Genomic DNA, 14,409 nt, shown 5'->3' with positions numbered 1-14,409 from the left:
TGGTGAGCCTGTGTAATTCATTACCACAGGAAGTAGTTGATGCCAAACCATTGAATGTATTCAAGAAGCAACTAGAATGGGATCAAAGATTATGGGGAGAAAGGAGGATGAGGCTTTTGAGTTGGATGATCAACCGTGATTGTGATGAATGGCAAAGCAGGCTCAAAGAATGAAATGTTAGCCTCCTGCTTCTATCTTCTATGTTTCTATGTTTGATGTTATTAGAGTTATAGAACCATAGACTTGTACAGCATAGACACAGACCCTTCAGTCCAATTCATTCATGCTGACCAAATTTCTACATTAATCTTGTCCCATTTGCCAGCATTTGGTCCATATCACTCAAGGTGCTTCCTATTCATAGACCCATTCATTTGCCTTTTAAATGTTGTAATTGTACTCACCTCCACCACTTCCTCTGGCAGCTCATTCTGTACACGCACCACCCTCTGTAAAAATGTTGTCCATTAGGTCCCTTTTAAATCTTTACCCTTTTATCTTAAACCTATGCCCTCTAGCTTTGAACTCCCCTACCCTGGGGAAAAGACCTTGACTATTCACTGTATCCATGCTCCTCATGTTTAATGACCTTCCATAAGGTCCCGTCTCATCCTCTGACACACAGGGAAAGTAGCCTCAGCCTCTTCAGCATCTCCCTGTAGCTGAAGCCCTCCAAGCCTGGCAACATCCTTGCAAACCCTTTCAAGTTTCACAATGTCTTTCCTATAGCAGGGAGGCCCAAATTGCATGCAGTATTCCAAAAGTGACCTAATCAATGTCCTGTACAGCCACAGCATGATCTCCCAACTCCTATACTCAATGACCAATAAAGGCAAGCGTACCAAACACCACCTTCATTACTGTGTCTATCTGTGAGTCCACTTGCAAGAAACAATGATATTGCACCCCAAGGTCTCTTTGTTTGGTAAACCACACCCCCCCACCCCAAGGACCTTACCATTAAGTTTATAAGTTCTGCTCTGATTTTCCCTACCAAAAGGCAGCACCTCACTTTTATCTAAATTAAAGTCCATCTGCCAATGCTCAGCCCATTTGCCCATCTGATCTTCGCTGTCAATTACAAAACCAATTTTAGTGTCATCTGCAATAACACTGTAGCTCTGAATAAAAGCCATTATAACAGGAGCCAATGTTGCATTGACTCTTCTTAGGAAGCTAAAATCTAGCAAATTTAACAAGGATTTTTAAGGGCTATTCTCTCCTCTGGAACTGTTTGCAGATAGAGAGAATAGGAGAATAAAATTGGAGAAAAATACTTAACCTCAGGTAAATGTTAAAAGCATCTAATTTTAGAAACAGCTATGGACAGCTATAAATAAAACTATACCTTGAGTTTTGTACTAAAATGGGAGACGTCAAGCTTTTTGGTTATGTTTTATTGTCTCTTGATTCCATTTACAACTTGCCGAGTCATATAGCTCTGCAGTAGTAGATTCATGGCAAACTACACTGCACTGTATATTATAGTTCTCCTGTTTGATAAGCTGCTTTAATGTTTTCTCAGGTCAAAAAGAAGGAGGAAAGCGGAGGAAACAACGACACAGGGAAGAACTAAAGAAGAAAAAGACAACAAAAATGAAGCATTAATTGTGAGGTGCAGTGGGTGACCTTTGAACTCCAGTATACAGTTATTTTTCATGTTAATTGATATAGCTTTATAGAATGTGAATTAAACATGACACAGCATGTGAGTGTTTTCTATTTTTGTGAATTATTTTTAATTGCCTCACAAAATAAGAGATTGATGAGAAAGGATAGATTCTGTGATTTAGTAATTGATGCTTGTGAAGTCAGATCATGGAATCACTTCTGTAATAACCAAAAATCTGACAGGTCTCAGTGGGGGGAAAATCTGTTTCGTAGTAGCTTGACGTAGTCATATTTCCATGAGTATTTAGTACAAACAGCATCAATTTGCATTTATGTAGCACCCAAACCTTAGAAAGACCTCCCTGAGGCTTCACAGAGCTGCAAGGCAAAATAAATGCAAAATGAAAAAGCACAGATTAAAGTGGGCAGGCTGGATGCAAATTTTACATCTGGACTTTAGCACTGTATTTAAAATGAAAACGCATATATATGAGAAATTCCTTAAGCAAGATCCTGACCCCCCTCACCCCTCATCCTCCAAACCTTTCACAGTCCCATTTCTGCCTCTTGCCCCAAGGTCCATCCATTTCAGAACAAGGTAGCAAAGCAGTGGCAGAGAGCTACAGAGTGGTATTAGAGAAAATAAGACCTTGGCAGCTGAAGACATAGTTGCCAAAAACGAATGAAGGGAAGAAGGATTTGGAGTAGGCCCAACAGAAGATGGAAATTTAAGCCCTGAATTTTGTTCCCAGGTTGGGTGCACAGAGGTGGGTTACATCCTGGCTCGATGCACCCAATCTTTAAAGTGAGTTGCCCACACACCCCCCATTCAGTCCAGGATTGAGTTAGATATTGTGCCAGGAGCTAAAGGGGACTGTACAGAATTCTGCCTCATGCCAGCTGTGTTCAAAAATACCTTCAGCCTTTGTGTTCCACTGCCCCATCTCAAGAACAATGTTCCATCCTTGCCAACTCATGCCACCCAGGGTCCTCTTACCCATTCACCATGGCGTCTCATACACCTGTGCTACACTGTACCCTCTATGACCTCTTATACTCCCAATGCCAACTTAGTTACTGTTTCCACACACTATCTCCTCCTTCAGCTACTTTACCTTTCTACAGGTGCAACAGTCCCTGGATCCCAAGGAGAACTTTGCCAGAGAGTACTGAATTTACATCCGTAGCCTTGCTTGCTTGTTGCAGACCTCCTTTAAAAACACATTTAGAAATTAAAAGTTGAAAATGTCATGATACTTTGTAGCCATGATCCATTGTCATGGCAGTTAACAAGGCCACCAAAAAAAACAACCTGAGTATATGTCGAGGCATAGAATTGAAAAGCAGAGAAGTTATGCTAGATGTACTAACTCTTGGTGAGACCAGTTGGTGTGCTCTCTGTGGCTCTTAGGAAAGGATGGGCAAGCTGTCTTTTGTCTAGAAAGAAGAAAGCTGAAATTGACCTCATGGAGATCTTTCAAATGATGCAAGCTTCAGATAGAATAGGCACTGTCAGAACATTACTGCTTGTGGGAAAGAGCATGAGGAGGAGATGCCATCAGTCACAGAGAAACCCAATACAGAATCCAGACGAGATTTCTTTGACCAGAGTTTAATGAGAATGTGAAACTCACTACCATAGAGATTGTCGAAATAATGTCAGTACTTGCAAGGGGAAACGAGACAACCACATGTGGGAGAAAGGAGTAGAGGTTTATATAGTTGAGGAACAAAGGAAGAGGTTAGGAGAATGAATGGACTGTGTATGTGAACATGGAGAGGTTAGGCTGAATTACTTGTCTCTGCTGTATATATGCCCCACATGACCCTGTGAAACCTTTGTATTTCGTCACTTATCAGAATGACATTATTGATTAGAGCAGTCAGTTGAAAAGCGCACATTTATTGTTTAACGGCAACAGAGATGTATTGGTGCAAATATAATTTTCCCTTTAACACATTGATACCACAAATACCAATATCTACCAATTAACTTTGGTAGATACAGATACTTGAAACTCAAATGGAAGGCTAAGAACTTTCCAGCGTGCAACTGTAACCATTCCGAACAGCTCATGAAACATGTTGCCCCATTCACCAAGACAAAGGAAACATTTCAACAATATGCCCAGCTCCAGTTTGATCACCTGAATCTAAAATTATAATTCTTGCTCTAAATCATCTACAAGAAAGAAGGTACCAATGCATTTTTAAAAATGTTTTCATACAAATTGTTAGAAATTGTATCTGATATTCCTCATAAGATGATGAGCCTTGGAGTGATCTGGTCTTCATCCTCAAAAGAGATCAACCATATCCTGAGTCCAAGCAATATCTCCAATGGCTGAGCAATTAGACATTCACTATTACCATAACCTGATAAAGATGGAACGCAAAATTTGACCAACTGGAAGGATGAACCAGTAAAGCTTGCGAATGATGCAGACTGATTGTATATTTTCAGAACAGTGCAACAGTATGACCAGTTAAGTTCATTTCCAATTATTACTGTTTATTTACTGATTTTTCCCTCTGGGAAGACTTTGACCTGCTGGACAGAGGTTGTCCAGATAGGATCAGGTGGGAATAGGTTCAACCATAATGTTTGGGTGTTGGGTTCAGTTAACAACATTCACGTATCCCCACAGGCAGGTTTCCAGGCACCAGAGGTGGAAAGGGAAGATCCTAAAAATCATTTTCCTGCTGCCTTGTCAACTGCCCTCAGCCAGGCTGAAACTTTACAGTGTGTGGACAAGGCCTACGGCCCCCATTGAGGCCCTTAGGTGGCAATTATTAGCCATTTATCTGACCTTTCTAATAGTGTCCTGGGAAATGCTTATCCTTCCACAACTCACTAAAGACAATGTTCATCTGGTTATTATCACGTTGATGTTTATTGTACCTTGTTGTGTACAAATTGTCTTCTACATCTACAATACAACAGTGGCTACACATCAAATGTACTTTATTGACCATGACACACTTTGAGACACCCTGATCTCATGCGAGGCATTATATTTATTTCTTTCAAACTTGAGTACCCCTGATATCAAGATCTTACCCAACAAAGGATGCCTGCTTTGATGACATATTGGGAGACATAATGAAGGAACTGTTGCATCACATAGTATGTCACTGCTTTCTTGATAGAGAGCTGTAGAAGACTGTTGTAAATATATGAGAAAGGAGCCTTTCTCTCAAGATTAGTTTAGTACTCTAAACTAGATTTGATTTATACTCTAGACTTAATTCATAGTTTTACAACATATTGCAAAATTAAGCATCTGCTTGGATGGGCTGTAATTTTATGCTGCTGTGTTACATTTCATGTTGAAGGAAGATTCAGGAAAACACAGCAAGTAGCGAGGCAATTACACAATTTAGTGCAATCTTTGATATTTCAGTGAGCCCAGGGATAATTTCCAAAAGGAAATTAATGACTCAGGCCAGAATTCCAAGTACGTTGCATTTAGTTCCCAATTAAGGTGTTTAAAAAAACAGCAAATGCTCTCCACCAAGTTGTTTAATAGACTTTGAAATATTGAGCCACGTTCGCAGCACTAGATCTTATGACAATGTGACATGCTGCGTATAAAACATTCAACAGCACAGCACAGGAACAGGTTCTTTGGCCCACTATGCTTGCAATGACCATTTATGTCATTTTAAACTTATCCCATCTGCCTGCACACAGTCTGTATCCCATTATTCTCTGCCTGTTCGCGTCTGTCTGAATGTCTCTTAAATGTTGCTATTGTATCGACATCTATCATGTCCTGTGGCAGCACGTTCCAGGCACTTATCAGCCTTTGTGTAAAAATCTCCATTAAACTTCCCCCCCTCTCAACTTAAACCTATGCCCCCCAGTATTTTATATTTCCATCCTGGGAAAGGGACTCTGACTATTTATCCTATCCATGTTTCTCATAATTTTACATACTTATATCAAGTCACCCCTCAGCCTCTGACACTCTAGCAAATTGGATTGAAGTTTGGCCAACTTCCCCTTCTAGGTGATACCCTCCAATCCGGCAGCGCCCTGGTAAACATTCTTTTGCACCCTTTCCAAAGCCTCTACGTTCCTCCTTAGAGTGTGGCAACTAGAACTGCACACAATATTCTAAATGTGCCCTAACTAAAGCTTCTACAGTTACAACATGACTTGCTAACATTTGTACTCAATGCCCTGACTGGTGAAAAAGTTCTTCAGTCTTCTGTGATCAGTACATACTTGGGTAACTTTTCACCTTGTAAGATTGATGCACATTTTTCACATTTCAATGTTTAGTATCCTACAATAGCATGCTGATTAGCATGTTGGTTCAAAATATGTCTGTGTGCAGTTTGAATTATCTTCATTGCCATGTCAGTATAGAGTAACTTGTTGCTGGAAAGTCTTATGTGAAAAGACTAAACAATACACTAACTCACAACGATACGTCACATTCTGCAATGTAATTCGCTTTCGATTTTCCTTCTTCTTAGCCAGTCCTTTGAGGCCAAGGATGACTACCAACATGTGAACTACAACAAACTTTGGGTTTTCTGGCCTAATCTACCTGTGTCTTTATTTTAACATCAGAAATTATTTTTTATGCACTGAGCATGCATTAATTTCAAATAATGAATCTGTTCCTTTTGCGAGTCTCACCCTGTCTGAAATATTGGAATTGGGGTGTCGGTGGTGGTGAGGAAATATAAAAGATTGTGGGATGGCAATGACTCAGTAGCTTGTACAATGTTTAAGAATGGAGGACTGAGGTAGGCACATGTTTCCATGTGTTTTCAGGGGAAGATCTTTCCTCCTTTGATCAGGTAAATTCATGAAATACTGCATTCTTTCTGATATGTAACGGCACCAAAATGCCCTTCTCAAATACTTCAGTAAAAATTTTCTGATGTAGTTACAGCGAGTAACTGTGCTTCGAACAGAAGGTAATAATATATCTGTGGGCGTGAATATCTGTTGAATTGTGGAGTCAAAATAATGTGCTTTGGCTCTGTAACTGACAGCAATATCTGCATTTAATTGTAGCTTCTGGAATTCCCAATTCTAAATGCCCATTATTAGTCACAGTAACTTGAGTTGTCCAGACTTTAATCTCTGAAATTCCCTCTTTAAACCTCTCTGCCTCTGTACTGGGTTCTCCTTTAAGGCATTCCTTGAAACCAATTTTTTTCAGCAAGAATTTAGTCATGTGTTCTGAAATGTCCTGACACTGTTTGGTATCATGTTTTGTTTGATAACACTCCCTCAAAGCACCTTAAGATGTTTCACTAGATGCTATATAACTGCAAGTTGTTTTGTATTTACATGTCAATTGTAATATGTAAACGGTTTGACTTCACATTTACACCACGGTTAAAGTGTAAATTGCATCTGAATCCAGAGTACATTTTGATTCAAACTCAGTTCAGACCTTCACACAGTTTTAAATATAGGCAAAACAAAACTGCTTCACACTGACCCTAAACTTGTGCTTGAATGAACTCTAAGGTTTGTATCAATAACACATACACACACAAAATAACCAGTCCACAGAAGGTCAGAGGAAATACCTGCATGAAAAATAATTCAAAGCAGCAGAATTTAGAGCAAAATTTTGCACAGGGCGTTATCGCACTTGTTAAAAAAAAAGATTTCGTTCAGGTCGTAGAATCCTTGAGATGAACTGTGATGTGATTGAAACTCTCACAGCAAAGCAGGAGCCTCTCTTAAAACCTTCAGAAGTGTACGATTCATAAGCAATTGGAGACAAGTTGCTTATGATAAAGTTGACCATCCTTGTATAATAATAAGTGCTGATTTTCTGTATAGTTCTGATATAACTTGTTTACACAAGGTATGGTCATACTGTAATTGTTACAGTTCAGTCTGAAATGATTGTAACCGAAATGTAAAGAAGTTGAAATAAATTCCAGTCATAACAGATCACATGTACAAACGAACACACTCACTGTACAATTCTCTGTGTGCTATTTTTAAGCAGTTGTTAAGCCATTTAATAGAAAGAGTGAACATTTTTAAAAATTCCAGCCTGGGATGTGAACATCACTGGCAAGGCTGTTGTTTATTCCCTTGGCCTAGTTATCCTTTTAAGTTTGGTGGTAAGTTGTTTTCGTCACCACTGGAATCCATATGGTGAAGGCTCTCCTGCAATGCTGTTTGTGTTGGTGTTACCAGATTCTGACCCAGTGGAAATGAAATAGTACTGTTCATCACCTCATAATGTGAGCAAGCATATATTACTGATGAATTACCCTTTCAAACACAGCAGCCAATGTGTGCGCGAGGTCCTACAAACAACAATTGAACCAATAACCAGAATTCTGTTGTTTGAGAGTGTTCATCTAGGGAGGTAATTTGCCCTTTGACTTGTGCTGTTTCTGTTCAGATATGCTTTTTTCTTTAAATGTTAAAAATTTAGACAGGACTTCAATTTAATATCATCAGTTGATTCGATTAATATCTTCTCCTTGTACAGTAGTGCAGCATTATCTCAATATTATACTACAGTGACTGAAGTCCTAAAATGGAGTTTAATTTCTGATGCTTTGACACACTGTCAGAGTGCTGGCCAAACATGGGTCACCTGATCTAATGCTTGTTACCAACTCTATAACTTAAGTGCTGCTAGTAAAATAAAAATATTGCACACAGGAATCCATACAAGTGTGCTGATTGTTTTGGACCATAGAGATTACATCTTGGAATTGTTACCCTAGTATGTCATGCTGTATCATTACTTTCTATTCACATAACGTTGATAAAAAAAATTGTTAGTTTGTGATAACTAGTTATTCCATAACTGTTAACTTACATTGACATTTTATTCTGACAATTTGTTTTCCCATATGTTCTCTAATTGATTTGTCAAATGGCAATCAGTGCAACAAATAATTCAATACAATTCAGAAATGCTCAAAAATTAAGGTTTCATAATTTCTAGACCTTCTTTGGCAAATGATCCAATCCTTTATTAGTGCCTAAATCTACATGCGGTTGAAAGCATTTTTTGTAGATATCAGCATAAAATGTCACTATGTAATAAATATTATTCCAAGTATCAAATTGCTGAAGAGTTGCAGTATTGAGTCTGTATTATTTCCTCATTTCTATGTGTCTGCTGCAATGTGCCTTCTGTTCTCCACACAAAGTCCATACTCAACATAAATGCCTACTGAGTTTGATCAGGATGTTATAGTGAAAGAAGTCCACCCTATTGTCAGAAAACTAAAATCTTGCAGATGTTTCTGTCATGCTTATTGACAAAAATACCTTGGTGCAAAATTAAATTTTAATTTAACCTTGCTGCAATCACAACTTGGCCCCAGTGAAAGGGTGCAGTTCACAGTACTGGGCACAGAGACATAGAAATCTAGCAAAAGATAGAGCTTCTGTGCAGAAAATGACTGAAGTATAAAACTGTGTCCGAACTGTGTCCTTGAATAGTATGAGATGGCATAGGATCCTTGCTAACATTTATTGATGGGTTTAAAAAAAAGAAATGACTGCACAAACAAACACTTTCTAAATTGTGAACTCTAGGATCTATATGAGGGATGATCGTCTACCATAATGTCCATTTAAAAAAAACTATTAAATCTGTGTGTATCTTTACTTTCTCTATAATCTCATTGAACAGCCCTCAACTGCAGTTGTTAGGTTTGTTTCTTCCAGCTTTGTGTTAGGGGTGCCACAAGCATCCCAGTGTCCAGTCAGCTGTCACTACCACAGAATAATGGACATTAGTGTTCAAGCCCAACTTGCTTCTTGGTTCAAGGCTGAAGACCACCAGGGTAATTGATTTGGGCACTCTTCTGTTGTGAAATGCAAGAAAATACCCTGGAGGCCTGTTGTTTTTGGTCAGGCAGCCAAAGCCTCCTGTAGGGCTTATAGGCTCATGCCATGATTAAGGCGTCTGCTTTGGTTCTGGAAATGGATCCTTTACCATTAAGGTGACCTTTGTGTTAATGAAGGCTTGGCAATTACCAGAAATGACCAGCAGGTTCAAGTCAGCTCAGCTCAGCTTCCCCTGACTTGCCCACAATTGGAAGGTGCAGGAAGCTCACCTGTAATGTTTTTCAGTGCTTCTTCAGTGGGGTGGGCATGGTGGCTCATGGGTTAGCAATACAGCCTCACAGCGCCAGGAACCCAGGTTCAGTTTCACCCTCAGGCAACTGTCTGTGTGCAGTTTGTACATTCTCCCCGCATCTGCTTGGGTTTATTCTGGGTTTTCTGGTTTCGTCCCACAGTTCAAAGATATGCAGATTAGGTGGATTGGCCATGCTAAATTGCCCATAGTGCCCAGTAATGTGCAGGTCATGTGAATTAGTCCTGGGAAATGCAGGGTTATAGGGATGGGTGGTTTGTTCTTCAGAGGGTTGGTATGATTCAATGGGCTGAATGGGCTCTTTCCAAACTGTAGGGATTCTATGATTCAGTTTGTTTTTACCTTTGTATTAAAAATTCAAAGCTCTCACAAGTAAATGAACAATTTGAGATAAGGTAATTGAGATCCAGAAGTAAATTTCCCTTTGTATTTTATAGAGAAATTTTTTCTTATCGTTGAATACTAGGACAGAATTATGTAGACAGAACTCGCATCACAGAAACTGGCTAATCCTATCACTCCATTGCTGTGGTTTATACTTTGTATGATGCTGTTCCCCGAATTCCGTCAAGTCCTACCCCTGCACTAGACCCTGTGCATGTTATAAACATGGAACATTGCCTGACAACTCAACCTCATTGTTAAAAAAAAGTGGAAGCCATTTCAGAGAGATCTGTGGTAGAAATCGAATATTTTGTTTGAAGCCCATATGCTAGTAGCAATCCTTTTCACTCAAGTGTAAATTGGTATTTTATGTAGCTCATTGCAGTATTTATCAGTTGTCACTTCTTTGATTTGCCTTTGCTTCTGACTCGTTCTCACATTCATCCTTCCATCTTGTTATGAAAGCACCTACTAACAGGGCAAATGTAGGGGTGGGGGAGGGGAGTCACCCTGCTATTTCCTTTTTTCTTATTTTTGTTCTTGAAAGCAGGACAGTAATGACACAGAAATGTAATGGGACTGAACGATGTGAAGATGTTTCACCAACATCAGTAAAATGCTGCCTGATCTTCTGGAGGTTGTAAAGATCTGGCTGTTTCTGCTCAGTGCGTTGTTTCAGCACGCCCACACTGTCTGGTTCAATACTAATCCGCTATTCCTTCAATGATATCTAAAAACTTCATACTTTAGTAATCGAAATCTTGATAAGGACAGTTGGATGACAAAGAATATTTATAGTTTCGCTAAATCATTTCTAGCAAATTAGTTCGCACAGACAGTACTGATGCTTTGCTTTTGTATTTTCATTGCTAATTTCCCTTCCCTTTCCCGATCTCTGCTTTAACTCACTGCTGAGCCCTGGAAATGGTCTCACACCTCACTCTTTAACGCTGATTATTTTTTGAGTGAGCAGCAACATCAGTTCATTTAAATTGCCCTCTACCTCCCCAGACACCCCATCTTTCCTTGTTTCCGCAATGTTTTCTGAGGAGACACAGGTGAAATCAAGCTCCATGCACTCAAGCATACGCAAACACCAACAACAACTTGTATTGGTATGGTGCCATTAATGTAAAATACAATAGCATAGTCACTCTCATTTGCTGTAAATGAACAAAAAGGGTATTACAAAGAAGAAAATTGATTGATCCTTGATCCAGGATTTTACAAAAAAAAGCACCTAATTTAGCAGGAAAGGCATCCCCCATGAAAAAGATAAAATGCTCTCCATTTTAAAGACACTTACAGACAGCTTACTGTTGATACATTTTCATCCCATAGACCTGCAAATCTTCAAGCTGAATTTATGAACTTAGAAAGTTGGAAAAAAGATGGGGTAGTGGTAAGTGTAATTATAAACAAAAATATATATGAATAATGGGAAGAAAACATTGTGGGAGGTGCATTCTAAGGGTGTAAGGGTCTGAGAGGGTTAATCCTGAGGACTGCCTTAAACATCACCCACTATGATGATGTGATGGGGAGAACAGATTATGATCTCAAAGGTAAGACCTACTGTTTGGATCTGTAACAGTATCTATTGTTTTAATGTAACTTGTATATAGTGCTGTCATGCGACAGACTGCATCTTGTTTAAGTCAAGAACCTTTTCTCATTGGACTACTATGTGGTTTTCCTTTAGCATTCTAAACTAAGCAAGCAGTTTGGGTCTCTACCAGGAAAGAGGTAACAATCACAGTTCATGCAACATAATGAGCAATGGTGAGGAATCGTTTTACAACACATTTTAACAATGCACAGCATGCACTGTAATGTCTGTGACTAAAAGAATTTCAACTTATGTACAGCTATTGTTTCCCTTTTCAAAACTGTACACATATTGTTGGATTAACAATGAAAGAATAACTCTGCCTGTGTGTGTTGATATGGTACCCACATTCCTGATCTGGTGGAATCCCGGAGATGTACCTACTTCATTCCTACACCCCAGGGTGGCAGAGTCATCTTCAGTGTGTGGAAGTCATCTGGACCTGATCTGCAATTTTGCCTTGAGACTCAGACTATGAGCTATTAAAGCTCTTTCAATATGGAAATCTGGGGCCCTAGTGCTATGGAAGTCCTGCAATAACATAATAATATAGATTAAAAGTTGAGTATTTTATGATTCTCTTGCCCATCGCGAGGAGCAGGAGTCCAACAAAGAAACCTTTGTTGCCCTGCCACCAGCAAGATTCCCATGTGTTAGGGAATATAGTTCCAAATCCCTGGCAGCAACCCCTTGGTGGTGGAACAAAGCAAGCAGTGATTTTGTACCCATCCATTTTGAACGGGAGTTTGTGAGCTAATGAGACGAGACTGCTTCTAAACAAGGACACTGCTAACTTTCCTGTGTTCCTGACCAAACATTAAAATCCAACCCTTGAGGTCAGTAATTGTAGGAGTTATGAGAGTTGATCCGTGGATACCATGGCAATTTGTAGCTTATCTGAGCAACTGTCCTACCACAGTGAAGGTCCCCCAAAATCACAACACCTCACTCAAGATGGATGCTATCATCTGGCCAGCAACTCAGCTATGAGAACCTGCAGATATGCAGCATACAAAGACCTGGTGTCCACTTTCCTTGCTGAAAGTTGGGTGCTGAATGTAATGAGCTAGGTTATTGATGTGTTGCATTGGCAGCAGTGCAAACTATTCGCCAAACGCAGGAATAACTGAATGTTTTGGACAGGAGGGAAAAGTTGCTGCAGTTATTTCTTTGTAGAGGCAGCTTTACGGGCAGTCAGAATCCCTGACCCTAATATGCTTTGCGGCAGGAGCTCACTGATAATACATTAATGAGCTGACCCTAGTATGCTGTGTACCAGGAGCTGTTTGATAAGACGTTAATGAGATGAACTTGCATTATGGCACAAGGCCAGCTGAGTGCACAATAGGAAAACACAATGTCAGAACTGAACTATCACATTAACTGACCCAGGAGGATTACAGAAGAAGGTTAGTCAACATTTCAGTGGGAAAGAACAGAAACATTTTCCAAAGTGTAATGCAGGACATGTAAGCAGATTGAGACAAAACAAATCTACTCTGAAATGGATTGAAAAACAACTTAACTGAAATAAAAATGTAAATAAAATATCCCTCCACATCCTGTAGAAAGAGCTCGATTGTCTATCTATTGGCAAGGCAGTGACATCAGGATAATGTTGCCAGACTAGTAATCCAGAGCTCCAGGCTATTATTCTGGAGATGTAACTTCAAACTTCACCATTTTAGATGGTGGCATTTGGATTCAATAAACTCCTGAGTTAATGGTGACAATGTACTTATTGTCCATTGGTGTACAGATCCATCTGATCCACTGCTGATCTTTAGGAAAGTAAAAACGACTGTCCTCATCTGTGGTGCCCTACATGACTCCTGACCCACAGTAATATGGCTGACAAGTTCTCTGTGAAATGGCCTTGAGAGCCAGTCAGTTCATGAGCAATTCACCATAGGTAACAAAAGCCATCTTTGTGTCTTTGTTCTATCCAAGATAAAAGAAACAAGCTAATGCAGACAGAATTTAGAAGGATGGTTACAGGGGTTAAATGAGGACTAGAATAAACTGATATTCTGGATGAAATTGGAAGGTTCAGTCAGGAAAGTTCCTAACTTGGCTGCCCTATTGCCTTTATACAGGTACCTGTCCCCCTCCCAGATCATTATATCTTCACTCCAGGAAGATGGAGGTGGGATTGAGTCAAGCTCACTGCCTCCAATGGGCAGGCTCAAGGTTGCAATGGAAATTGGTTTTGCAAACTGCCAAACAGCCACAGTGCCCTTCTCCCTTTACTAGGACTTTGACCCAGTTTTAATCAGGAATGTTAGATCCTGAAAAGCTCACCACCCAGTCCATCTTACATGCCACCTCATACTGACCCATGTGCCCTCCATTCGCTTCATGCCCCCGCAACCCCTCATATCACCTGTGTTTTTTCTAGAATGAATCACTAAGTCTCCATAACAAAGAGATCTCAGGAGCCATGGTTTTGGAATGGATATGAATAGAAATGAAAAGAACTTTTCAAAAGCTGATAGAACTGTCATTTAAAGGTAATCATAATTGGAAAAAAAACTCTTCCAAAATAAGTTAAAAAATTCCTGAGTTGATCAACCTGTTATAGAATTTATAGTTATTGAAACACAGCCAAGCATTCATAACAGACTCAGCTACAATGACAAGCCATCACAGTTCACATCCAATTACACCTATCAAAACTGCCAGAACAAATAG

General features: G+C 39.6%; 1 protein-coding gene across 2 annotated transcripts in view; it reads left to right on the top strand.

Annotated features, from left to right (window-relative positions):
- dnajb6b (DnaJ heat shock protein family (Hsp40) member B6b) overlaps nt 1-9,193 on the top strand; it is a 146,790-nt gene extending 137,597 nt beyond the window's left edge. For both annotated transcript variants that reach the window (XM_048550496.2, XM_059639624.1), the window contains one exon: nt 1,526-9,193. In XM_048550496.2, the coding sequence (XP_048406453.1) occupies nt 1,526-1,608 (83 nt within the window). In that variant the 3' untranslated portion in view covers nt 1,609-9,193. The remainder of the gene's footprint in view (nt 1-1,525) is intronic.
- The last annotated feature ends 5,216 nt before the right edge of the window (nt 9,194-14,409 follow it).

Source organism: Stegostoma tigrinum, chromosome 2 (genome assembly GCF_030684315.1).
Source record: "Stegostoma tigrinum isolate sSteTig4 chromosome 2, sSteTig4.hap1, whole genome shotgun sequence".
Taxonomy (NCBI): Eukaryota; Metazoa; Chordata; class Chondrichthyes; order Orectolobiformes; family Stegostomatidae; genus Stegostoma; species Stegostoma tigrinum.
This window is presented reverse-complemented; position numbering and strand designations above follow the sequence as displayed.